Raw genomic sequence first — 27,982 nt, forward strand, 5'->3', positions numbered from 1 at the left:
TGTTGACGTGTGTTTGCTTTATTTATCCGTCAGCTCAGGTTTGACGTGTGAGAACATAGAAAAAGGTTCATGATTTACATTTTAGAGATAAAGATGTGAGTTATGTGTCCTGTGGGAGGCTGACCGCCATGATGACCGACTCGATGGCAGCTTCAGGTCCCAGAATCCTCAGCAGGCTCTGAAAGGCCTCAGCAGCGCCGCCCAAAGGCTGAGAGGGGAACAACTGCAGCGCTGCAGAGACAAAACATCTCACACTGATCATTCAAGAACAGATCAAACTTTATCTACAGTCACTTTGACCTGTGACGATGCCATAAAGACATAAACTTTTTACATTACATTTTTAGTAATGATCTATTTGAAGGTTTTATTTATAAATAATTTGTCATGTCCAAGAAGTTAACAACCAAAAAACAAGTTATAACAATGACAAGGATGTAAAAACAGAGGTTCATTTGTAGTCTTTCAATTCATCAATTCCAAATCATTTCTAGAAGCGTTGCAGCGATAAATCGATACTTTGCCAATAGTAATTTTTCAGGTGCTGGATCCAGATTTACAAATCACAAAGTCTCCACACTATTATTTGTGATGTTTAAAGGTAAACTGTTTGGATTTTTCATTTCGGATTGATTAAAACAAACTAATACATCAACTTTGGCTGTAGGACAAAAGTTTTCACTTATTTTCAGGAGTTAAAAAGTAATTAAAAAAAATAAAATTAATCAGAAGTTGTAATTTCAAACATTAGAGTCTTTGCTAGTCAATATCAAATGTGTCAGCAGAAAAGGATAAACATCAACAAAAAGGAGAATAAAGCTGACAGAAAAAAAAATATATAATTTGCTTGTATTTTGTATAAACTGTTTATGAATTAGATCAGAGTTACATCGCAGACCTTTAAAATCAAGATCATAAATTAAGTGGAAACGAGTTCAATCTGGTAAAAAAACACTTGCTGACTTTTTTAATTCACACAAAATAATTATTTCTCTCAGATTCTCCTTGGCTGAGATAATCTTTCCAGGTGTACTGTCACGGCAAAAAGCCACTAAAAAGTCTCAACAAGTTTTATATCTTATTGGAGCAAAACCAATTTGTTTTGGTTGAGTGTGTGTCAGAGCTGTGTCGACATATTTTTGGTGTCTTTGTGTCAATCAAAAAAATCAGTGTGAGAAAGCTGCAGCTTATGATTACTTTCATTGTCGATTTGTCCGTTGATTATTTTCTCAGTTAATCAAAGAGTTGTTTGGTTTGTACGATGTTAGAAAATGGTTAAAAATGTTGATTAGTGTTTTCCCTAAAAATCCAGAGATATTGAATTTTACAGCTACAGACGAGGAAATAAAACCAGGAAAATTTCACATTTAAGAGGCTGAAATCAGAGAATTTTGAACATTTCAAAATAGTTTGTAATTTATGTAATAGCTGACAACTGATTTATTGTTGCAGCTTTAGTCTAAACAGCCTGTAGTGTTAATGCCCTGTCAGTGTCAGTGCATTGAGCCTCCTGTCTGTAGAGTTCAGGTGAACTATAGGAGAGTGGGACATCTCACCTCTCTCAGGGATCTTTGTCACCAGGTCAATCTTTGGAGTGACTCCGCCCTCTCTGGAAACCTCCACCGACCAATGAATGAACAAGACACAGCTAAAAAACACAATAAAAGCAGGCGGTCAGCGGTCAGCAGAGCGGACGGGACAGAGTTCAGATTTCTCTCAGTTTCATCAGGATTTATTTACCCAGGAAGTTCAGGATGATTCAGGGTCATGACCTCTGACCAGCCGCCTCCTGGAAGACAGACGACGGACGGATACTTCTCCTGCAGAGAGACATAAACATCACATAACACAGTCAGTCTCAGTGTGGCTGCCCCGTCTCAATGTTAATATCAGTTGATTCCTCGACTGTAGTCCTCAAAGAAGATGTTTTCCACCATTTTCAAAGTTATATCAGTTGGCCTGTGGGGGGTGCTACAACATCTGTTTAGTGAGCTGAATGTTGAGGCCTCATTCATCAAACAAGTCTGCACAGGAGTCACAACATTAAACTGTAATGAGGAGTCGAGAGGAGTATTTGAAGTATCGTAGGTCGTGTTGGAGATTCATCAACTCTGAATGATAAATGAAAATGCTGCTTCAGTTTCCAGTTACTAATAAAAACATAAAAAAAAAACTCTTCTCTTTATTTTTCCATCAGGGAAAGTTCACAACCCGAAACAGAAGGAAGTGATTCATCTGCTCAGAGACGTGACGAGAGTCTGAAGTGAAATCTGATCTGGTAATAAACCTGTTAATGTGATCGATTTTACAGCCTCCACACACACACACACACACACACACACACACACACACACACACACACACACACACACACACACACACATTGTTCTCCAGCATACTTCAGTCATTATGGGTGTGTTCAACAGGTGAGGGGTGTGTCCAGGTGATTCAACCTCAATGGCATTTGCAGCTGTGATGCGGTGTGTGTGTGTGTGTGTGTGTGTGTGTGTGTGTGTGTGTGTGTGTTAGCTGACGTCTGTAATCAGCTCCAGGGTGCTGTCAGTAGTTTTTTACTCCCTGAATGAGTCCAGATTGGACCAGAATCTGGTCTTTATTGTCCTCTACTGAGTTTTTTCTTTTTACTGAGCAGTTTTGTTCATCTCCTGACTTTAGTGAGAGCAGCAGATTATTGTCACATGAAGAATTCACAGTGACAGACAAGACGGTACACAAGTCGGACTTTACGGATAAAACAAAGATGTGTTAGTTTTTCAGTAGCAGTGACTCGACCTCCACCACACACGTTTTTTGTCTGATCCACACAAGATCAGTGCAACAGGATGAGGTGCAGAAACATCAGACTTTAATCTCAGATAGAGCTGTGAGGACATCAGATTTCCACTGCAAGAATATTGTGATAATTACAGTGATATCTACCTGCACTACAGGTGAGGTGCCTCACTGTGTGCTGCAGTGGTGACCACACCCTGTGGTTGTAGAAGCTAGTTTCTGCATTTTTTCTTCTTTTTTTATTTGATTTAGCTTGAAGGCTTTTTTAAAAACCAGCCTCACGCTGGTGCATTGCTGCCACCTACTGTGACAAAGCCACATATCACAATCATTGTCAGCACTGATATCTATCAACACCCCTCATCTCATCTCAAATCCAGGTTGATGTTGCTGACAACTACGCCTCATTTTTGTTTTGTCATGTAGCAGCTTTTAATCTGTCCTCGTCTCACATGCATCACATCTGCATGTCTAATAAACAAAGTACGAGAAGCTGCTATCAACCTGAAACACCAGAAAGAAATGACAGGCGACTCAAACATGTTTAGCATGATGTCATCATGATGTCACCGTGCGTTTTGTCTCTGACCTACTGGATATCAAATGTCATAACTTCAAGTTATTTTATTAGACATCTGCGTAAAATGTTGTCGTGGTTATCATAAATAAATCAGTTCTAGAGTAATGGCCAAAAATGTGTTTCGTGAGGTCACAGTGAACTTTTGTCCACCAAATTCAAATCAGTTCATCTCAGTTCATGTGGAAATTTGTGCCAAATTTGAATAAAGCTCGTCTCCGACAACTTCAATATCAGCACAGATGGTTTTGAATGCCTGTTATGCTTCTACAGAAAACAGACGGGCGTCTGTGAGGAAACGGTGTGAAAAACACGCAGCTCACTGTGACCGCAGACAAGCCGAGACAGAATCACCCGTCTCATTACTTAACACGAGTCAGTCCGATGAACCAGCAGGTCTCGCTCACATTGTGTTTCCATCTGACAGGCGGACTGAAGGCTGATATCAAAGAGCTGACGCAAGGTGAACAAAATCTTTACTGAAACGGCGATGAAAGGCGGGTCAGAGGAAAACTCCCTGCTGCCTCACACACTCTTTGATCACTCATCTTAAATGTCAGACAGATGTTCAGATCATTAATGTGGATTTATGTTGATGTCAGACGCTGATTACCTTTCATCAATCTCAGCTGCGCTTCAGCCTCACATCCTTTATACATTTAGTTTAATGTTAAATTAGCTCGCTAACATGCTAAAGGTTTCATTGCTGGTGGCGGTACATGTGGTGTAAAATCCCTTATTTGTTTCAAACAGGACAGCGGTGCATCTGCAGCTGAAATGATGAGTTATCTAATCAATTAGCTGATCAACAGATCATTATTCACTCAAACGTAGTGGAAAAAAGACGATCATTCTCTGTTTGAATCTTCTATAAAACTCTAAAATATTCTGTTTTCTGTAATAAAACAGAATAATATAGAGTTTTGGACTGTTTGTTGGACAAATCAGGACATCTGAAGAAGTCATTTATGAGCTGCAGGCGTGCTGGGCAGCAAATACGAGTGATTTCAGACACAAACACTCCTCAGATCATTTAGGTGTCATTTCACTGTAATTTCTGGGACGTTCTGAGAGTTTGAGTCCAGCTTAAGGTTTTTTTACTTGAACTTTAACTTTAAGTTCACAATTAATTTCGAATTCCAACCACCAATCCTCTCTGGAACGAAGGTGAGCCGACTGCTTATAAAACATAAAGCTCATTCACAGTTTCGTTGTAGCAGAAGTCTCCAACTAAATACTGAAATATTTGTACTTTTATCATATTTTTTAGGACTGCCATTGTCGTGGTGACGTGATGTTTCTTATTATGTTTCTTTATACTTTTGTTGAGCCTCCTCTTGAATTATTTCAAACTGTTTTATTATATTCACTCATTAAAGGGAAGCTGATTTTTACTGTCATGTAATTTCGGTGTATCAATGATTCAGGACTTTCATCTTTTTGGGTTTCATTCCAACATGTTTCTGAGAAGTCTTAATCGCTGACACTGGATTGGGATGTTTGATCTGGGTTGACCTCTGACCTATATGTAAACTTCACCTCTTCTTCACCTCCTCTGAGACCATCCAGTTATTTTCCCTGCAGAACTGCAGCAGCCTGAACGTTTCGTAATCTGTCTCAGCTTGTTTCGGTAAAAAACTCCTCCGGGTTTTTGTTCCCTTCGCTGAGCAACATTTGAATTTTTAACCTGTGATGATTCGCTTCACTGTCTTTCAATATCCTGCAGCATGTTGGCCGTGTCCTCCTTCAGACAGATGTCAGAGAGAGAGAGAGAGAGAGAGAGACAGGTCTGTCTGTTTAATACTCTCTCTCTCACTCTCTCTCGTTGTGTCCCAGCTGCAGTACAAATCCTGGCTTTCCTCACAGCTCTATTAGCTCTGCTCCACACAGCCGCACCACGTTCTGAGACACACCAAGGACAAGAGACGCACACACACTTAGTCTCATCACACGGCGACACACACACAAACACACACACATCTCTCCTGGAGCTCCAGCAAGAACCAGAGGAGGAGAAAAGAGGGTGGAAGAATTTGGCCTCAAGTCCTGCAGCCGCCTTCAAACTTCTGGTAAAGTAGAGTTAATGTCCTTCTGTCTGTCTTCAGCTCCTCCCTCTTGTGTGTTCGTCTGTCTGTCTGTCGCTCCGTCCGTCCGTCTGTCTGTCTGTCTGCGTTGCGCTGATTTGTAATCAGTTGTTTCAGTTGCTGTAAATAATTTTCCTCACAGGTCCAAAAAAAAAAAAGAAAAGAAAAGAATCTTCCGGCGACTTATAGGATCCGAACCAAATCTGATCAAGACTCGTTCAATTCAACGCAGACCAGACCTTCAGGATCCTGATTCTTAACTTTTTAAAATGATCAATATGTCTGCTCTCTTCCTGGTTTTGCAGCACTCTCAAACTTTCCTTTTAGCTCCCTGAGGATGTTGTGTTGTTGTGTAAGAACATGTGACGATGAACAAGAAGGACATTTGGAGATTCAGGAAGTGATAATAATTAAATCTGTGTTCAGGTTTTGCAAAAAAAAACCCTGGATCCTAATTTCTCAGTGATTATAAGAAATAAAACAGAATCATTTTTAGATGTTTTTTCAAAAACATTCAACCAAAAATAATGACCTCACTCAACAGAGTGACTTCCTCGAGGCTTTGGCAGCGCGCACATTTAGCAAAGCAAAATGTTAGTCGCTGCATTTTCTTTCATCAGGTTGTTCAAGAATATGATGAGATGGTTGAATTAGATTCAAAGAGCTGAAAAGTTCCTGAGTCTGATCTGCACCGTCGTCTATGAGAGATGACGGGACCAGACCCGAGTGCTTCTGCCAGATTTGATACATAAACCGACCCAAAGCTTTACGAAGCAAAACGGCCCGAACAGTTCGGTGCTGGTTCTTTGAGGTCAGCTTGGCCCCATCAGCATTTTTCCACAGCAGGTACATCACTTCTATCAGCTGTCTCTGGTGCTGCTTCTGTTTGCACTGTTCACTGCTGGACTGGATGAATTGGAGCTCTGCTCACCGGACGTCATCCCTCAACCAGATGTGATGTTACATCACAAAAAACAACGACAGCGAACACAAGAGTAATCACCTTCTGACTACGACTGCATTTGTATGGAACAGAACAAGCAGCCGTTGTGAAAGAAGCACGGTGAAGAACACTGGACCAACATGTCGGGGGAGTCTCTACTGTTTGTGGACACTCAGAGGGAGATGAAGTCAGACACAACACGAGACTGATCAGAGTGGGAAATATTCAAAAGACGAAACAAGATGATAGAAAATACAGATCACAATGCTGCAGCTACAAAATGGTATAAAGGTCTTAACAACAAACGTCTCTAGAGATACTCAGTTGTTAAACAAAATGCACATAAAACTGTTTAAAGGACTCATGACAGAAACTCCGTGTGTGAAGATACAAAGGAAAACTAAACTAAACAGGCCGCCTGTTACAGGAAGAGCTAACGAACCCTGAAGAGGCTGAAGAGCTGCAGAACCCTCGACAGATTCTGTGACTATAAACATAGACGGTCAGATTCATCTCAAGACTATTTTCAAACAAGCTTTCTCTTTCTTTAAGCGACACTAAACTTCAGTCCGAGTTCATCAAAATCAAAAATGTTTTGTACGAGGTGGAGACGTGGAGGGAGAGCAGCAACATTTGAAACACCAAAGACAACTAGAATCTGTGTGGAGCTGAAATCTTGAGGAAGTTGGTGGTGTTCAGGCGTAATTTGAACTATTTCCCAGGATCCAGTTATTAAGTGAAATACTGAGGGAAGCAAACAGAAACAGCAGCAGAAGAAACTTCAACTTAAATTCTGTCTGGGTTTCGTTTTAACTCCACACACACAGAGTCCAGGTTATTTTTATCCTCTGTGTTCCTGCTGGAAGTCTCTCCGTCTGAGCCTGCTCATCCAGAAACTGAACAGCTGAATATTTTCCATTTCTCTCCCCTCCCTCCTGTTTTCTCTCCGCCGTCTCAGCACTGGTTCTCTCTCTCTCTCTGTCTCCAGTCAGCATTGAGTTCTGGTTTCTCATTGGCTGGTGCTGAGTGGAGGTGGGCGGGTCTCAGAGCCAGCTGACGGTGCGCTCAGACCTCCTCCAGTCTGTGAAGCTTCAGACTTTAGTTTTGTTTTCATCCAGAAGAAAATGTGAATGATTAATGTGATTAATGTGATTAATGTGATGACAGTGTAGGCGGATATCATGTGACATGTGCACTGCTCTTGATTTAATAGCTGACAGCTAATAACTAACTAATCGATTGATCATTGTAGCTCTGCACTACTCTGGCCCAGAAGGTGGTGGTAATGCACCTGAAGCTGTTTGCTGGTCAGTGTTGATGTTTGGAGTTGGATTACAGCAAGTTTTAGTTGAAGGCTGATGTCAGCACCATCAACTGATCCGAGACCAGTTATTACAGTCTGTTGTGGATAATTTCATATGCTTTAATTTTATTTAAAGGTCTGACTGCAGAGTCAGGAGCAGACACTGGATCCAGGATTATGTCGAGAGTGAAATATATAACAATAAAAATAGTCACCCGAGGCTCAGCCTGTTATTTAACTGCATCAACATAAAGGTTACAGGTTATTTTTATATATCTTAACTGTTGTTGTTATGCTTAAGTGAATTATGTTATGAGGAAAACATTTTCTCAGAAATGTGCAGAGTAAAGACAAACAACAGAAGAATAAAAACAACCATAGATAAGATTAAAGTCTGACAGAAATAACAAATTTTAATGGACACGTCTTTGATTAACATGAAAAAAGTTAAAGCTGACAATAACCAAGAGGGCAGGGGAAAATCATCTTACCCTGATATGAACTTATAACATACATATCATAAAATATTAAAATTAAAATGCTGCCTACTTCTACTTCATCGGACACAGAGCAACATTATCATCTTATTCAAATCATATTTGTGTCCTTCTGTTGAACATTTGCTCATTTTTTCAGCTACGGTTTAGACTCCACCAACTCTTAAGAAAACTAGCTGGATATATCAGTTCATGGTCAGCGCCTCAAACCGCTGCGTTTCTGAATGTTTAATATCCAACCAAGGCTATCGGGAGAGTTCATTGTTTTAAATGTTCCTTTTGTCTTTTGCATGTCTGTTTAACCTGCTGATCTCCTCCTGAGGAACTGGTTAAGTATCTATATACCCAATGCTACAAATCAAACAAGCTGACTGATCCAACATCCTGTCAGGGCAAATTGGACCGAAAAGAGCCTGAAATGGAAAAATGGAAATTAAGTGGATATATTAATGTTGTACCAAAAGAATAAAAGAAAATAATCATGTGAAAGTTTGTTGAGTAACACCGGTGGGCGTCTGTGCAAATGGAGAAGCATGTTCCTGACTTCACTCTGTGTACTGATGAAATCTTTGATTGATCCAACAATAATCCTCCAAAAAGCCTGTTTTAATCTAGCTGGCTTCTTAGCTGCTAAATGTTCTCTCCCCTGGGCTAAAAAGCCCTGTAACGTTTTCAGATTTTGAAAGAATTATCTTTAGGTGACAAAATATTAAAAAAAAGACACTAAATGACAGTTAAAAGGACTTGAAACGTCCATCAGTTATCTAACAGGCCTAAATGTCTTAATCTGTCTTATTTGTCTCCATCTCTGTTGTTGTTATGGAGGCTGATATAGAGAACGCGCTCAATCTGCTGCATTCAGAGAGCAAATCAGACAGAAGAGACAAACTATCAGGTGTGTGCTAGCTTCAGATAACTGCTGTAATAATGACAGGACTGTTGTGTGTAGACTAGTCATTACACACACACATACACACAAACACACACCCACAGGGAACCGTCCATTAGGACCCTAGCAGAGAGCTATATGAGTGCCAGCAGCAGTGATAACAGCTCTTTTTTGTCTGAGAGCTGCTGCAGGTAAAATATCTGTTTGTCGTCTGTCTATTGTTCTGCAGGTGGAGAATCAACGTGGATCTGTATGTTTGGTTTTCAGTCATTTTTAGCTTTTGTTATACTAACAACAAAAGGAAACATGAAAATCAATCTTCTCTCTTCAGGATTTTATGCTTTTATTGAAAGAAAACGACGATAAAGAGAGACGGGGGAACGACAGGAAGTAAACGTCTCGGTCGGAATCAAATCCTGGATATATTTCGGTTCATGGTCAGCGCCTCAAACCCAAGGCCATGCCATGCCCCTGCGTTTCTGAATGTTTAATATCCAACCATGGCTGTAGGGAGAGTTCATTGTTTCAAATGTTCCTTTTGTCTTTTGTATGTCTGATTAACCTGCTGATCTCCTTCTGAGGAACCGGTGAAGTCCAGCGCTGCCTAGTGTTAATGTGTTTGTAGCATCGGGTATCAAAAACTGCATCTCTGCTCGAGTTTAAGTTACATTTAACATTTGAGAACTTTGGCTTTTGGTTTTGTGGGAAAAAAAAATTGATTTGTAGAGATCAGTACATAGAGGTATTGGATAGACATTAGTATTAAAAAGAACTTTCTATCACTACTGCAGGGATGAGGTTGTGGCTGGTGGTGGCCAGTCTGTGGCTGCTGGTGACCCTGTCTGTCCCGGACGCCCAGGCCAAGAACAGACCTCGCAACCAGGACGGGAATCGCCGTGGGAAGAGGAGGAAGGACGGATATGGTAACACTTTGTGCTTCTTCTTGTTAGCCACTGTGCAGATATTTGAGAAGATATTTTTTCAGTTTTATATCAGTGTCCAGTACAGAGGTAGGATGTGTTTAGCCGAGCTCCATTGAAAGTGAAAAAACTGCCTTCCCAACAATCCAAAGAACAGTCATTGTGAAATTCAACTTTTTGCTTTGGCTTTTGCATAGAAATGGGAATTGTTATTGCCAGTCTCAAGTGAAGTATTCAGTCCCATCAAGAACTGGCTTGTAGACATTGTCACTTAATTTGGCTGAAACAGAATAACATTCTTTATTTTTACTTGAAGCCTGGGACAAACAAGCTTACATTAAAAGCGGGACAAATTGAATCTGTGAACTAATAACAAGACTGTCTTTTGACTCTTGCGACTACCCTTCTGCCGTGTCGCAGTTTCTAGATTGCTAAAAATTGATGTGACTGTGTTGCAGGTCTTGGGAGGGCCAAAGCCGGGCGCACTAGACCACTGAAGATTACATTTATTCCTGGTCCCGGCATCCCAGTGGATCCTGAAAGAAAGTCTTTGTACCTGGAGTCGACCCCGCAAGAACAGCACACCAGCTACAACATTATTCCAGGTCAGTGAGGCCAATACCTATTACAGTTTAATGTCACTGTGACATCCTGTCCTGTCTGCTACAGACCATCTTGTAGTTTTTTAAACATTTTTTTTAGAAGGCTTGTACATCAGACAGCCTGCAGAAACCATCCCCATTTCTCTGTCATTCGATGGTTTAGACACCTGCTAAAAGTGAAAACCTAGAGATGACCACAGTTTACTTTGTCACTGATCCACCTATCATTACGAAGATCACGTTGTGCTCGTTGGTTTTTGTGGTCACACTACTGGATGAGAAACCTGAGGTGTTGTTTTTTGTGGGAATGATACTTTAACACATGTTAACCTTACAACAGACCTTTGTGGAGATGTGTCGTATGAATAACATGCCTCCCAAATAGAGCGGCAACAATGATTGCTTTCAAAAGTATTATTTCCAGTTAATCCTAAAAAATAGGGGGACATATCGTTCCCAGTTTCTAGTCCAAGGTTCTTTCTTCAAGTCTGACTAACCCACAGGTTCAATTTACAGTTATATAACACGGAGAAAATCCGCCAACCCTCATACGTGGTGGTTGGAACCATCGAATATTCGTCATTTTTGCTTGATAAATGATTTAGTCTGTTTAGCAAAGTTGCTGGAGATAATTTTTCTGTTGACAGGGCAATCGATTTCTCAAACATAGTTTATAAAAACGCACTACTATACGCAGTGCTACAAATCAAACGAGCTGACTGATCCAACTTCCTGTCAAGGCTAGTTGGGCTGAAAAGAGCCTGAAATGGAACAATGGAAATGAAGTGGATATACTATTGTTATACCAAAAGAATAAAAGAAAATAATCATGTGAAAGTTTGTTGAGTAACACCAGTGGGAGTCTGTTCATGTGCAAACGGAGAAGCATGTTCCTGACTTCACTCTGTGTACTGATTAAATCTTTGATTGATCCAACAATGATCCTCCAAAAAGCCTGTTTTAATCTAGGAAATAAAAACATGGTTTAAACTTTCAATTAGATTCAAATGGTGCACTAACAGGCGCCATGTCTGTGCGGCAAATGCGACCAGTTTTAAAAGACAATTTAACAAGGTTTTCTCAGTATTCGTATTTTTGTATCTTTTTGTGTAAACCAACATGGAAACAGGCAGAATGGATATTTGCATTTCACACTTTTAAGTGGTACATTACATGAGAGCTTTCTAGCCAATAAAACCTTAATACATGGAAATTAAGTCTTTACCGGAATTAAACACAGGATATTTCATTTAAACAGGATGCATGAGTGCAGTGGGAGAACAGCTGAGCTCTGAGGCTTCGTCTTGTTCTCATAATGAGGCTGCTTGTTATTGGAGCTCAGTAATGTAATGACAAATCATCACATTCCAACATGAACAGAAGGGAAAACCATCTGTGGGAAAAGCACGAGTCAGAAAACAAGTCCTAAAAAATGTCCAACACAGAGATGAAGACAGAGACTCCGGAGAGGAACCTCAAAGCCACGTGGAAGCCCTTCAGCTTCCAACAATAAAGTCAGCATTATGTGATTAGAGAGGAAGGTGGCGTTGGTGGATGTCTGTTGTTGGGAGCTGCAGTGGGATTTTCTTTTCATGTAGATGTAAACCATCTGACTGTTGTTTGGGATATGAGAGCATGCCTCTGTGTTCAGACAAGCTGGCAAAACTGACGTAACAACAACCACACAGACCAGAGAACAGTTTACAGAAAGATCAACATGACAAGCGGTCGGCTTTTTAAGCAAATAGTCAAAGCTGCTCAGGTCGACACACTTGGCAAACCCCAGACTGATTGCAAAATGTGACCATCACATTGTGAATTACAGTTTTACTGCTGTTGTTGAAATAATAACTACTTTATTCACGACGCAGAGCTGCAGTGAAAACACACAGCCAGCAGACAACACGTGCACGCTGTGTTTCCCTGGGAGCGCAATTATTGGGTGGAGCGACTGTTCCAGTAATCACTTTCGTCTCCGGTGGGTAGGGATGTCATGATGTCTTCACTTTTGTTTGGCCTTTTAACGGCTTCATTTGGAGGACAGGATAGGGAAAGAGAGAGGGGGGATGACATGCAGAGAAGATTCACAGGAGGGAATTGAACACAGCTGCTACGAGGACGCAGCTTCTACACGTGTGCTGCACGCTCTACCAACTGAGCAACTGAGGTTCATCGGGGGTGTCACAATGATTTTTTATTCTAAGTTTAAAATCAATCAAAACCAGCTTTCACTTTTGGCGATCTAATTCAAAATGTTGCTGGTCAACCTACTCATCTTTCACTGAAGATTTCAACTTTATCTTACAGCCGGACAGGTGATTGTATAGAAAACATCGTTATTATCACTATCAGCTGCAAACAAAGAGCTAGTGAGTGGACCTGATTGATCATTAATACTTGAACTACAATCAGACTACAAACGGAAAACCAGAACTCGTCCAATACAAAAATCCTCTGTATTCATATGCAGATATCTGATGACAGAGATTAAGGTTTCCATCAACTTCTACCAAAAAAACAATTCACTGGAAATACCTACTGTCATCATTCTCTTCATCAACCTTCAGTACATCAGACCTCAGATAAATTAAGCGAAGATTTTTCCCTAAATTGTAATTGTAGATTACATCATCCGCACAAGGTTATTAAAAAAGCAGAAAATCCTTCCACTGGAGAATCTGACAGCTGGAATGACTGATGTCGACAATTATCAAAACTGCTTTTAATTCATTGTTCGCCACTCAATCAACTAATTGTTTCACTGCTAGTAAAAACACATCACAAAATGAAGTCAAGACAATGGAAAGACGGTGCCACAGGAGAGTCTGATTGCTGTATTATTTATATAAAACCCTACAATTTACTTGACGATGAAGAGAGAAAAGAAAAGCTCTAAAGTATGATGCTGTCTGTGCTGCAGCAGAGATGACAGGGTGACAGTCTCAGTAAAAAGGACAGAGATAAAGGAGTCCGTATTTAAGAGAAATAGCCTGAGCCTCTTAACTACCTGTGTTCCTATGGACGTAACAAAGAGCATACCATTAGAAAGGATAGATGACAGGCAGGGCAGACCTAAAATAGACCCAAACAGCCTCTTCCTGCTGTATCATAGTGGTTTACGGTCTGTTTTACTGACTCACTACCAGTCACAGCCTCGTTCTGTTAGAAGGTGGAGTTAATGCAGAGGGAGGAGTGGAAATGCTACAAACCACTGCTTTGTCTGGTTCTGATGATAAAGTACAGGCTTCAGATTTGACTATACGCACACAGCAATTAGTTCAGCAGGGCCTGTTGTTGCCGCTGCTGCTGGGGAGGATGACAAGGGTCGACATGTGAGGTGTGACCCTCCTTGAATTTGCCTTGTTGAGACATCTGAACATTGACTGGTCTCTGCAAGGTTTTCTCAAGGTAGTTAGAGGATGACCCCAGTTTTATTTTTGTTGTAGGTCTTAATTCACCTCTGACTCCCCTCGTCATTTGGGGGAAAAGGCTTATTCTGTCAGAAATGTTTTCAGCCAGTTTTAACCAGTTTAGCTAATCTCAGTCAGCTTAATGTGCAGAATAAACACGACTCAAAACAGTGGTTGGCCATCTCAATAATTATAAAATAAAATCTAATCATTTGGACTTAGATGTAGCAGCATTTGATGTTTTTTTCTTCTTGTGTAGTACAACTACAGTTGGGCTTAACTCATAATAAGACCTACATCTATGAAATAATAGAACTTTATTCAAGATCTTATTAATAGATGTTGGCATCCACTGTCTGTGTCTTTTTCGAGTAAATGAGGCTCTGTAAGCAGTTTTTATATCTTTGTTGTGTTTCAGATTTTATCCACATCAGGTTGGCCTCCACTGCCATATTACCGATGTTTACTTATTTTGCATCTTAATCTTATAGACAGAAATTAAAAAAACATCCAGTCCTAAATCCCAAATTAAAAACATTTGAACTGCTGTGAACTGCTGAAGTGACTGTAATGTGTGTGTATTGCTTCAGGTAAGGAAGGCCAGTGTGTGTACCAGGGCCTGACCATGTTCGACCTGGCCGTCTGGTCTCCAAAGCCCTGTGTGACTTGTCTGTGTGCCGGAGGGCGGGTTGTTTGTGATGAGATCACCTGTCCCATAACGGACTGCCATTTTCCCTTCACCCCCGCCGGGGAGTGCTGCCCCGTCTGCATGGAGTCAGGTAGAAACACAACATGTGACAACGCCATGGTGCAACATCACGTGGCTACAGAGATGAGCAATGTTTCTGACAATCAGGACCAGTGAAGGGATTCATTCAACACCTTACATCATAAAACGTTGAAATTTAAATGTTTAAATTGTTCCGTCACCTTCTGGAAAGAAATGAAAAGAAACAGTCTCCATCTCTGAGGCCTCAGCATGTTGCTTCCTGTTTCCATCATGGCATTAATAAAATGTGTTTAGCACATTTTGGGTCAGATCAACACACATGTTGTAAAAGTTTAAACATGTCTGTATGTTGGGAGATACCACATGTTGTTTTCAAAATGTCCAGGGTTGGTTTCACTTTTACTGTCAATTCAATCTTAGCTAAATTAAAACTGGATGTACATCTGAATCATTGTAAAGCAACAGATGTGTGAACATGCTTGAGGCAGAAAACAAACCAAACTGAGTGTGAGTTTGTGGGAACGTTAACACCAAAAGTTGTTTTGTGTTGTGATCTGCACAAATGACAAAGTAATTGCTCACTATTCCAAGAAGGAAACCCCCATGTTAGCTCAGAGTGGATAATAGCTATTATCATCTTGTAATCTATCTACGACCTTAAGTCCAGGGCTCTGACCTTGGATTTTAATAAGGTGGTAGATTGTTTTGTACAAAAACAGGTGAGGAGGAAACACCTGTTTTACAGTCAGACAGCTCATACTGTTACTCTGTGTTTATGGCTGTGTAAGAGCTGAGCAGTGCAAACATTAGTCAGCCTCTGTTTTATACATTTAATGTTTCACTGTGGGGCTTCCTGGCAGCTGACAGAGGTGGCAGACTGATGGTTTTGGATAGTAAATGCATTACGTTCTGAAAGACAAACATCACCAACAGGTGTGTAGAGTTTCTCATACACTCCAGTCATATAACCCTCTGGGTTTTTGCATTAAGGTATCTGGCATAATTTGATGGGGAATAGCGGGAACTTCCGTTCTCACTCCATGTTTTACATATAAATTTTCCTCCAAATAGATTTTGAATACTGCAGTTTTCCATATATAAACAATCAAGACTTTCTGGCACTGAGTTTTCTGCCTTCTTGCTGAGCGTGCATCCTTCATTGTAAACAGGAAACCTGTCTGTACAACCACTGTGAAATTATGGGAAATAAATTACAGCAGTTGAATTGACAGTAGCTAACTCATTGCTCACAGTCATACACTGCACAGTCACTATGTGCATGTATGGAAATATAGTGAAGCAGGAAAACCTCAAAATCATTTTATTGAGGACTTATCACTGTATGTAGATAATTACGGCATTAACCTGATGGCATTAACCATAGAAACATGTACATATCTATAAACTGTTCACTGTGTATAGATGATGTTTGTGTATGTTTGGAGTTTACTGTAAAGGTAAAACAAGAAAAGCTGTTTTATACTCGGAAAGATTTGTTAATTAAGTGACACTGAGGTATTCTCAGACAAAGTGTCAGGGAGCAACTTTGAACAACTCTGAATTGCTGCTTACATCTCAGATTTGTTCAGTTATACAGTATTTGCCATTGGTACATAGTTCTCCGACTATAAAACTGCATTCAGTGAGACAAGTGAGCTAAAGTTGGTCCAACTTCAATCAAATAATGATCAAATTTATCAGGCGGCAAAATTTGGGCAAACACAAAAGGACCAACTTTACCTGACTGTGCTCATAGTAGAGTTCACTGGGATCTAGTCCAGACTGGTCTACAGCAGCAGTCTGCTCTGTAGCTACAACAAGCTGGTCTTGTGCCTGTCTGTCTACAACACTAACACAAAGCCGTCTCTGTCTCTCCACCTCCTGTCTGTCTCTCTGTCTGTCCGTCTTCACCTACCTCCATCCCTGTCCTGACTCACTTTTTCTTTAGTTTCTCTATTTTTCCCTTTTCTCTCTTCTCCCACTGTCATTTTCGCCTCTCTCTTATTTCTATCCCCTTTCCTGTCTTCCATCTTTCTACACTGTCAACTTTTTCCTTCCACTTGACCACTTCCTGTCCCCTGATTGGCTGCCCTCACATCACCCTACTACACCCACCCCAGACCATGACCTCAGCCTTGACATTTCTGGTGACTCCCCAGTTTACAACCACCGCGACGTGAAGTCTGTGATGCCAATGACCCAAGAGGAGATCCAGCGCATCATCTGGCGGGAGGAAGAGGAGCACCGCGAGGAGGAGGAACGCCTGAGGAGGAAGGATGAGGCGAGGAAAAAGAGGAGGAAGCAGAGGAAGGAGCAGGCAGACAAACAAAGGAAGATAGTAGAGGAGAAGAGAAGGGAGGAAGAGGAAGCGCTGAGGCTGCAGACGGTTAAAGAGGAGGAGGAGTGGAGGAGGCAGATTGAGGAGCTGGAGAGGAAGAGACAGGAGGAGGAGGAAGACAGGAGGCTAAAGGAGGCAGCAGAGAGACAAGCATGGGAGCAGGAAAGGAAGCTAGAAGAGGAAAGGAGGAGGCAGGAGGAGATTTTGAGGGAAGAGTTACTGGCTTTCGTCGAAGAAGAGGACAAGGATTGGTTGGAGGAGGTAGAGAATAGGCGGGAGGAGGTAGAGGAGCGGCGGGAGGACCTGCTGGAAGAGGTAGAGGAGCAGAGGGAGGACCTGCTGGAAGAGGTAGAGGAGCGGCGGGAAGACCGGCTAGAGGAGGTAGAGGAACGACAGGATGACCAGCTTGAGAAGGTAGAGAAGCAGCGGGAGGACCGGCGGGATGCAGTAGAGGAGCAGCGGGAGGACCGGCTGGAGGAGGTGCAGGAACGACAGGAGGACTGGCTGGAGGAGATAGAGGAGCGGGAGGAGGAGCTGCTGGAGGAGGTACAGGAGCGGCAGGAGGAGGTAGAGGAGCAGTTGGAGGAGCTGCTGGAAGAGGTAGAGGAGCGGGAGGAGGAGCGGCTAGAGGAGATAGAGGAGCGGCAGGACGAGGAGGAAGAGGTGTGGCTGAGAGGGGATGTGTTTCAGATGCCCTCAAAAGAACTTGAAGAACCCGAGGAACCAGACTTCCTCCCTGCTCCGATCCCAAGACCTCCTGCTGCGACGGAGGATGAGTTGAGGGAGACAGAAGCAGAGGTGGAGGAGATGGAGGAGGATGGGGATGAGAGGGAGGTGGTGGCCGAGAACAGAAGAGGCCTCCCTCCAGGCTGCGACATCTCTGATGTCACGGTGACATGTGACAACGCAAAACTGATCCACTTTCCTCCTCTGGCCATACCTGAGCTCAAATCTCTCAGTCTGGAGGGTAAGTTAAGAGCACGACAAGACGAGCTGGAGAGAGCTCCACCCAGTGTTAGGAGAATATTTAGCACCTAACACATTCACCAGTAGTGTGAGGGTACTTATCAGAACGGACCAAACTACAGATTTCTTAGATTGGCAACTAATCAAATTCAGGCACTTTAACTACATAGACTCAGAATTATAGGAAAAAAAAAACACTGAGGCCAAATCCAATAGAAAACAGAAACCAACTGAGAAACACAGTCAATAATTTAAAAACACACGGAAAGTTTTACTGCTCTCGGTGTTAACCGACTAATTTTCTTCTAACCTGCAGGAAACAGCATCAGCAGCATCCCAGCTGAAGCCTTTAATGGCATTCCCAACCTGGAATGGATCAACCTGAAGAAAAACAAACTCACCTCTGCCGGCATCGATGCTAAAGCCTTTAAAGTAAGACATAAAAGCCAAAACCACGTAAAGACCTATAGACATGGCTCAGACCAACACGATGCATGAAGAAACAGCAACTTGACAGCACACATGACCATTAAATACTTTCCAGTATCACCAAAATCTGTGTATGTGTGTGTGTCTGTGTGTGTCAGCGTCTGAAGATGCTACGGCGTCTGTACTTGGACGGGAACCTTCTAGAAACCGTGCCTTCTGGCCTTCCACCCACCCTCCAGGAGCTGAAGATCAATGAGAACAAACTGAGAAGAATCCATAAAAACAGCTTCCGAGGTACCACAGTGCCACAGCATCCCATAAAACACCAACATACTGACATCGGCTTTAAGGTCACAAAACACTCAACAAAACCTGCCTAAAAATGACATGAGGCAATCCCCTTTTTACAGACTCAGCACTCGGTTGGTCTTTCTGAAATGTTTACAGTTCACAACCTTTTTGCAAACATCAAAATGAAACAGATCAGTGTGTCTCTCTGCAGGAAACCCTCTTTGTCCACGTGCAGGACAGACATCAGGCAGAGACATTAACCAGACAACACTAGGGAGGTTAATTTTTTTAGTTTGGCCAACTCCCTGAGATAATGTTAATTAAATACAGCTGACTAAAGTTGGCAGTGACAATCATTATTTCATCTGGTATATATCACTGTTAGTCAACTAAAATCTTTCTCTCTGTAGAACACAATCATTAATAATGTAACGTAAAGGGCCTGATTATAATCATGTTTCGTGATATTTGAAAATTGCTCAAAGATGCAATTTCAGCATAGAAACAATTATGACCTCTTTGTGTGATCAGCAGCAGAACAGTTCTGTTTTTCTCTGAAGAGAAACTGGTGCCAGCTCTACTTGTCAGCACTGCTGGAACCGTGCACCTCACAGTTCTGCTAAAAGTTCCATCAGCTCCAACTTTGTCATTTGGTTGAAGGCTTTGGAAACCCTGTGTTGTGGTATTTTATTTAAAAAGTTTTTGGGTGAATAACAAACTCATCAAACTCAACTTTGATCTTGTTTGTTGGTGACCTTTCAATGCACAACCGATTAGATGACAGCTGTCTGTGAGGTAACATGTAGGAGACGCACGATGGATGAAGCCCAAACGCTTCTTGCTCTAAAGGCTTTTACTCGTCTGTCTTCTTTCGAGTAGACAATCATCATCTTTTGTGTAACTTTTCTTTTTTTTTACTTTAGATGCGTCTTTTTGTTCATCAAATACATTTTGTCTGAACTGTTCAGCTCTACACAATGAAATGAGACTCTGCAGTTCTGTTTCACAGATCAGCTGTTTGACTTCTATAGTCTAACAGATGTGCCTTTGCTGCACTGACAAGTTTCCAGTTCCGTGACAGTAATGTTTATGTACTTTCAATCTTTCAGATTTGAGCAGCCTCGTGATTCTGGAGTTGGAGGCAAATCTGCTGAGTGAGGGGAATGTAGATCCTCTGGCCTTCTCTCCCCTCATCGAGCTCTCTTATCTCCGACTGGGCAGAAACCACTTCCGCACCGTACCACAAGGCCTTCCGATGTCATTGCTGGTATGAACTGTATCTCTCTGGCTCTTGTGTATTCATTCCACATTCTAGGATACCTCACAAAGCTGGGATACGGTACTCGCTAGAAGTCCTTAACCGAATGCTTGTTTGGTGTGATGGTGCCACAAGAAAACGCTGTGAGCAGTTGATGAGCTCAACAACTTTCAATATATCCACCAACAACATAAAGTCTCAAATAAAATCCACCAGGCATTCAGTCACATTATCAGAGGCCTTCTGAGCAGCAGTTAGTCATTCAGTCAGGAATTTAGGTTTGCTGATGCGTCAGTATTTTCCTTTTGGCTCTGATGTTTAAGACTTCACCACTGAGTAAACTCTGCTTCTACCTGTGGGAAACCAGTCCACCCAACTTGTAATTACGGCCTCTGGTTAACCACAAAAAGTGGAGAACACCAACGACATGCTGCTGCTGTAAATCCACCCTAAAAACCAACTTCACGTGATGACCTTGAAGAGTTTCTATACACACGCTGTAAATCTAAAACTCTAAACCTTTCTTGTCAGCAGTATTTTATGTGAAGCCCTAATTAGGTCTTGGATTTCAGGATTTATTGGACTGTATAGCCCACGGTGATAATGATCATCATTTGAGGATGATTTAGAGTAACACCCAGAATATCTCAGTACGTGTCTGGTGTTTGTTTCCAGCTTGTCTGTGGATTAGGTTCCTAGTTTTAACAAAGACAGGTAGAGCCAAAGTGAATTTAGTTTTGAGGTGGATTATAGGTTTACTACCTGAAACAGTCCCAACAAACCACTTACTTGTCCGCCAACATCTCTTAACCAAAAGCAATCAGTTAAGACAACTGTTAAATGACAAAGTCGTAACCCCCCACTATTGTTTTCATTAAAAAGTAAAAACGTATGACACTTTGGGATCAATTCCATCCTAGTAATAGTCCATGAGTTTCTTGCCGCCTCGCATGATATCAAACATTTGGTTCCTGTTTTCTGCTCTGGCTGTTGTTCAGGAGCTGTACTTGGAGAACAACCTGATTGAGGAAATCTCAGAGACAGTTTTCAATCAGACCCAAAGTCTGAACGTAGTTTCTCTGAGACACAACAGGCTGGATGAGACCAGGATTGCCCCGATGGCCTGGTTCAGCCACAGGTCAGTCAAAAAGGGAGTTGTCACTATAACCAATTATTCTTCAGTGTAACAGAAATGTACTAACAATTTAACAATCACCATGTCTGTTCTTATTTCCATTTCTAATAAATCCTTCCTTCCATTTGCTTCTGTACAGAAATCTGGAGTCCATCGACCTTTCACATAATCAGCTTTACCTGGTTCCATCCTACCTACCCAGATCTCTGGTGCATCTAGTGCTGGTGGGAAACAACATAGAGAGGATACCAGGTAAAGGAAGTGTTGATATGTGGCAAATGGGATGGTTTAAATGTTGAAGCACTTCTTCAAGAACTTTAAGGCCTAAACAAAATTCTGTCTGTACATCAAGTAGTATCTGATAGACAGGATAATTATAACAATATTACTTAACTTTTATCAAGCACTCACTTTCTTTGGTTCAGTTTTTGTTTCCACTGTTCTCTGCATGCTTTCGGATGGTTTCCTCCTAGAACTAAATTTAGGTGCCAAACTCAAGTTCATGGTACTTTCTAGTGTTGGCCGCATAACTGTTGATTATGATTGGTTCAGGTGATATGATGCCATTTCACAAGACAACGATAACTCCAACAACACAGCACTAACTACAGTTTATGGAGCAGGACAACCAATAGTAAAGAGGAACAACAGAGAATGCCAGTTGGGCAACTAGCATTTTGAGCTTGTTAATTAACGGGCGAGAAGGTAATTCAGACCAGACAAGTCTGAGTCAGAAGACTGAAGAGGTAGATAATGAGAAGACTTCTCATCGTCTTGTAGGAATGGGAAAATATGAAACAGACCAACAGTACGAAAAAAATTACAGATATCAAAAAAAGATTATAGGAAAATAACAAATCACAGTAAGTGCAGTGGAGCAAATTATGTTGAAATGAGTTGAAAAGCTGGACGCAGGTTTCAGAAACTGACTGGCTTTTTCCAGCCCCAAGGGGATCTGGCTTCTCTGTCAGGCATCGTATCTCATTTTCATGCAATGTGAAAGATAATCATAATCAATATCAGTTCCACCATCTCTTCCCAAAATCTCTTACTTCAATAGCCCATTAATCAGATGATCCAATCAATTGCTAGTAGAACGTACAAAAACACACATGTAGTGAAATGGTGTCCTTCTATCCCTCTGCAGGTTATGTTTTTGCCCACATGGACCCTGGTATAGAGTACCTCTACCTCTCCTACAATAAACTGGACGGGGAGGGAATCGAACCCGAGTCGTTTTTCGGCTCGTACAACTCCATGGTGGAACTGTGTCTGGACCACAACCAGCTGATCACTGTGCCGTCTGGCATCAACGAGATGACCAACTTACACTTTCTCAGACTCAACAATAACAAGATCAGGTATGAAGTCACCATGCACATCATATCTATCTAACAGACTAAAGTTTTACTGTGTTTTAAAGTGATGTCTCCCAGGCAAGATATCAAGACTGAAAGTTCCATGTTCCTGCATGTAGTTTTGCATTATGATGAACATTTCTGGGAAATATCAGGATCTCAATTTAAGTGTTTTTCATCCATCCATTTTCCAACCCACACATCCCAACACACAGGCACTGTAGTTTCTGTGAATGTCATCAACCTCTCACAGGGGATCCATATCTCAAGGATGATTCCATATTTATCAAAACTTGAAGCCCAATTTCATCATTTCAACTAGTTATGATAATATGCACAAGAGAAGTGTATCAGGACAGAGAGTTTCATACGTATGTTGTACACATTGAAGAAGAAGAAGAATGTTTCTGAATAGTGATTTTGCTGAGATCTGGGATCACACTGCATTCATAAATCTTGTGTATTAACTTGCTCTTAATCAGTAAAATAGTATCACTGCTGGTTGTAATGATGGAAAAAAAAAACTATATAAACTTTGGTCTTATTTCTGTAAACAGGTCAGAAATGATAAATTAACACATCAAACAAAAATGTAAATATTGGTATATCTTATTTATTTATTGCACAATGAGAATAACGACCAAGACCAAAACTCAAAAGACAAGAATTTAAAAAAAAGGACCTTGCCTTGGATTTAAGTAGCAGAAGCCTCTAACAGAAAAACAATAAAACCAGGTGATGAAAGACAGAAGACAAGGGACAAGCAAGACTCCCACAACAGACCAGAGCCTGACCAGACAACTGACTCATTCATCACAGTCCGCCAGACAATATTAAAGCTGAAAGTTCACTGGACGGAGAGTTGTCTTGACAACGAGGAATCAAAACAAGTTGATTCATATTTCCACCTGAGAGTCACCCTGAATCACCTCTTACTCACTCACAGGTCCGTGTGCGGTACACACAGTGGGTCCAGGTTGTCGCAGGGGTTTATGTAAAAGCATTTTTTAATTTTAAACACTGCTCTAAGATCCATCTGCACTGCCAAGTTGGCCGTCTCTTCAGGTAGTAAACTAACCAGCCACTGAGCTAATTCTGCAGATTATTTTAACATATGTTGTACAGTACAAAACAGTGACAAGAACCTACAGTATATAGGAAAATAAATGAGTAGCAGAGAATACAAACTTGAAAGTACGATTAAGCGGGGTTAGAGTTCAACAGCCTTGAAATTCTTTAAAAGTTATTTTATTAGTCAGATAGTCATTCAAGACACAATCACTGCCAACTATTATGATAATTAAAGCCAAATATTGCTTAGTTACAGCTTTTCAAATGTGAAGTTGTGCTGCTTTTCTTGTCTCATGTGATAGTATACTGAACACGTTTGGACACTCTTGACAGAAAATGCAGTCTAAAGAGATTCATATAATTATAATGGCCATTTCTGACAATTTTCCGACAAATGATTGATTGATCATTTGAAAAAAATAACTGATTTTAGACATAATAACATGTATATCTAACTGCATCCTGATACTGTGTCTTACAGAAGTATCCCTGAAGAAAGCATCTGCGACCTGAACCACAGTGGAGACGCCAATCTGGTGGCCCTGAGGCTGGAAAACAACTACATCGACCCGCAGAAGATCGCACCGACAGCTTTTTCCTGTGTACGCTCTTCCTCCAGTGTGATCTTAAAACCCCAGAAAACCAAGTGACCTGAGTTCACACGAAACGAGAAACTAAAAGACACTTGAAACCGTCAGAAACATGAGGACAAAAATTTTGGGTTTTAATGTGCCAAGAAAAGTCAACCTAGAAGATTTTTTATATTTTTCACCAGCCTCTGTTTGTTTTTTTAAATTACACTCAAAATAAGAAAAAAGGAGGCTCTCACGTGTCTGATGTAAAGGTTAAACATGGAAAACAAATGGGATTAAACTGTCAAAACACAGTTTCTGCTGATGTAATATGCCTTATGGGAATGTACTGCAGTGTCATATCCTTGGACTGAACCCTTACGAGCTTCAGAAAGTAAGACTTTCTTCTTTTCTAACCCCAGAACACCATTTAAGGTCTGGTAAGTAGATTTGCAGTGTTGCCTAGCCCAAGTTAAACTGGTGTGAAGGTGACAGAACACCTTTAGACTTCAAAATTAAAGACATCTGTCTTCTTTAATGAAATGTTAAACTGTCTAAAACGGAAAGAATTCCAACACCATACACAGTAAAAGAAAACGCTAATAAAGAAATGGAAAGAATTCTATGAAGTGAGACCGCAAGCCCAGCACATTATTTTTAACAACCTCACTACCTTTATGTTCCATTTCTCAGCTCTATTTCTTCCAGTGCTTTCTTTCACCCTGACACGAAAAAAGGACTGTAAGTAGTGAGATCACATGTGACACATCGTTCAAGGACCCTGTGTTAAAGATTTAAACCAGTTGTTGGCAAACTCATCCTTCTTACCGATAGAGACAGAATATGATAGAGAAGCTCATTTATTCCTTCTAAAGAAACCCACTGGTTTGAACCATGTGAATATCTTTTACTGCGAATAATATCTATAAGAAGGCAAACCAAAAAAAAACAAAAAAAGGAGAGAACTAAATTAAGGTCTTTTACCGTTAAAATTAATTCACTGACCACAGACATATCTCTCTTTGGATCATAGATGGTGCAACAGTGAGTCTCTTGGAGTGAGATCACATTTTTTAAATGTTATTCGATAGATTAAGCTGCACTTTTACATTTCTAACTAGCTTTTGTCTACTTGTGCACACAAGTAACTTCCTCTGGCGCAAAAAAGCAGATTTATTCGTCATGCAACTGGGTCTCACTATATGGCGTAGGATTTTCTTTAAAGTACAGTGTCATATTTCACCTGTTGATGGCTCCACAACAATAAATGCAGGTATCGGACTTGTATGATCAGGTCATATTGTGCTTTAATGATATTCCCTACAGTAACAGCTCCATTTCACTTGGTGATATACTGTAGAGTGACAGTGGACCACATTTACTTGAATAACTATTACATTTGGCTGACATCTATTTTCGCTTCGTCTCATTGCTAAATACGAGACGATTTCTGTGCAGCTGGTGTGTTTACGAGGCTTTGTGCGTTGTTGAGTGGCGATTGCAGTTGGCAGAGGGTTTGCTATAGAGTTAATGGAGGTGAGTATGGCTGCAGTACGTGGACTATGAGGTCTGAGAAAAAGAAAAATTCTGGGAGAACCCTCGAACAAACGCCTTTTTATAGTGAAGGTCTTTCCAAGAACTCTCCTCAAGCAGAACAGAGGTGAGCTGAGGGAGAACCAACTGGCTGTGGATTTTCACTACTATAAATTCCCATTTTAAAAGTTTTCTTTCAATTATCTGCTCCATATACCTCAACACAGAAACATAATTTAACCAGACTGTGGCTTGATGAACCTGTGTAACAACCTGTGTAACTGTGGAGTCATGTATTAATTAGAGATGTTGATTAAATGCTCTTTCAGTACTTAGATTATACTGTTGCTTTGAAGAGTATTGGCTGAAGGTACAGCTTGCCCAAAAATCATGAAGTGAAGAACTTGTTTTATGCCAAACCAAAAATGACTTGAAAAAATGAATTTGAACTTTTTAATTGAAATACATCTGCCCTTCACTTTGCTCTTGGCTGGCCAACAAGCATAAATCATACGAAATAATGTTTATCTGATTTTATATATTATAGATTATCACAATGTTACAGTGCAAAACTCAAATAAACTTTACAATGTTCCTATTACTGCCTTACTGATGAAGTCTCAATCTCTACATTCTTTATCCATTTGAAAAGAAACACTTCAGGATTAACACGTCAAATTTTCTGGTCACTATAATACTAAGATAAAAATATAATCATTACACGCACAGCACTGGTAGTCATGTTCATTATGTTTCAAATGGCATTAACATATAAACTCAAATAGAAAGCAACAGGGCATCCTTGTAACTGGGATGCCCTGTGCAGGACTGTACATGTGATCGACTGCATGTGAGCTCCTTCTTGTTGTCCATTTTGATACCCCGCCCATCTGAGCGGAACATAAGTAAAGCCCAACCAAAACTTGTTTTTTGAGGCTGAATACAGATACGGATAATTGGAAGTTTTTAAAAATCTGATAGACATGTTGGGTCCGATATACATTTTTTACAAATAAATGCATACTGTGACCAACATATGTAGTGAGCAGGACATTTAACAGTGAAATAATAAACTTGTCAGTGCTCTCTGGTGGACAAATTAAGTACGTCATTTTTTTTGATACATTTCTTTATTACTCCAATTAAAATAATTACTTTCTTTATTAACTGTCACGCTGTGACTAATACTGTACATTAATGTCCAACTGACAAACTGGGAACTTTTTTTCCCCTTTGATCTGCTGGCATAGAGAATCAAAGTCATATCCCTTCTTGTTTTTCCTCATGGGACCTTTTTTTAGAGAAACTTCACCATAACCCGTAACTTAAACATCGTAAAGCTGCTCCTGTATATTTGCAACTTACAGAATTGACTAACTCCCTTTCACTTAACTACAGTTGTCAATATGACTCGATTCATCTAGATTTTAATTTTTTTTAGTACCTTTTCAGTGCAGAGTTGGTGGCAATGTTAGGGTTAGTGACGTATTATATATATATATATATATATATATATATATATATATATATATATATATATATATATATATATATATATATATATATATATATATATATATATATATATATATATCTATATATATATATATATATATATATATATATATATATATATATATATATATATATATATATAATACGTCACTAACCCTAACATTGCCACCAACTCTGCACTGAAAAGGTGTGTTGAGTTAGACGACATAGATCACTGAGCAGTTTAACTCAACGCTAGATGGTATTTTACTTTATTAACGACAAACTGTGACTTTCTTGACTTGGAAATCAGTGGTCTGCAGTATTTTAACTCCACCCCTTAGATTGAGAACATTGTGCTAGGTACCTCAACAGAAGGCTGACGACACAGAGCAGCTCTTTTATCACCATCCACAACTTTTGATAATAGAAATGGAGTGCTTGGTGGAAACAAGGCTGCACTGTATGACTGTGATAGACTAATTTATCAGATAACCTTAGCTCAGGTGAATTCAATTTTATCAGCTGCTCAGGTTCTAACATAAAATTTACGACAATATGCTTAAACCTACATGCATGAGGACCGCACATGTAGTTGTTGTTAAAACTCTACATTTTGATTTCTAGTGTGAGGAACACATACACACAGACACCCAAAATAGTACAGAACCACTGCTTTCTGAGTCCAGTTTGGAATGAATCGAGTAGCAGTCATAAAAACTCCACAGGTATTTATGATCCGTTTCACAAAATCCAACTGAATCAATCACTGCTGCCCCTAATAAAATGGAT

General features: G+C 40.5%; 2 protein-coding genes across 6 annotated transcripts in view; one reads left to right on the forward strand and one right to left on the reverse strand.

The window, feature by feature from the left end:
• Positions 1–27,982, reverse strand: part of cenpp (centromere protein P) — an 85,219-nt gene continuing 57,237 nt past the window's right edge. For both annotated transcript variants that reach the window (XM_030420703.1, XM_030420704.1), the window contains exons 7-9: positions 1,741–1,820; positions 1,557–1,648; positions 1–231 (exon numbers count right to left, since the gene is read on the reverse strand). In XM_030420703.1, coding sequence (XP_030276563.1) covers positions 101–231; positions 1,557–1,648; positions 1,741–1,820 — 303 coding nt within the window. In that variant the 3' untranslated portion in view covers positions 1–100. The remainder of the gene's footprint in view (positions 232–1,556; positions 1,649–1,740; positions 1,821–27,982) is intronic.
• Positions 5,153–26,305, forward strand: ecm2 (extracellular matrix protein 2, female organ and adipocyte specific). Of its 4 annotated transcripts, none has more exons than XM_030420691.1 (12): positions 5,153–5,436; positions 9,875–10,006; positions 10,462–10,608; positions 14,606–14,794; positions 16,905–18,050; positions 18,366–18,481; positions 18,637–18,772; positions 19,879–20,036; positions 21,026–21,165; positions 21,302–21,414; positions 22,310–22,523; positions 24,073–26,305. In XM_030420691.1, the coding sequence occupies exons 2-12, from the start codon at positions 9,877–9,879 to the stop codon at positions 24,239–24,241; spliced, it is 2,658 nt and encodes an 885-aa protein (XP_030276551.1). In that variant the 5' UTR covers positions 5,153–5,436; positions 9,875–9,876; the 3' UTR covers positions 24,242–26,305. The 4 variants fall into 4 exon arrangements, with proteins under 4 accessions (XP_030276551.1, XP_030276550.1, XP_030276552.1 ...); XM_030420690.1 differs by having other exon boundaries at positions 5,154–5,436; positions 16,866–18,050; XM_030420692.1 differs by lacking the exon at positions 14,606–14,794 and having other exon boundaries at positions 5,154–5,436; positions 16,866–18,050.

This window comes from Sparus aurata, chromosome 6, assembly GCF_900880675.1.
Source record: "Sparus aurata chromosome 6, fSpaAur1.1, whole genome shotgun sequence".
Taxonomy (NCBI): Eukaryota; Metazoa; Chordata; class Actinopteri; order Spariformes; family Sparidae; genus Sparus; species Sparus aurata.

What these genes read in the sequence shown, in the direction of transcription:
- ecm2 (XM_030420690.1), top strand. Translation starts at nt 9,877, where the DNA reads ATGAGGTTGTGGCTGGTGGTGGCCAGTCTGTGGCTGCTGGTGACCCTG. An exon ending in TCGATGCTAAAGCCTTTAAA is followed by an intron (nt 18,482 to 18,636) that starts GTAAGACATAAA and finishes TGTGTGTGTCAG; the next exon opens with CGTCTGAAGATGCTACGGCG. An exon ending in CAACATAGAGAGGATACCAG is followed by an intron (nt 21,415 to 22,309) that starts GTAAAGGAAGTG and finishes ATCCCTCTGCAG; the next exon opens with GTTATGTTTTTGCCCACATG.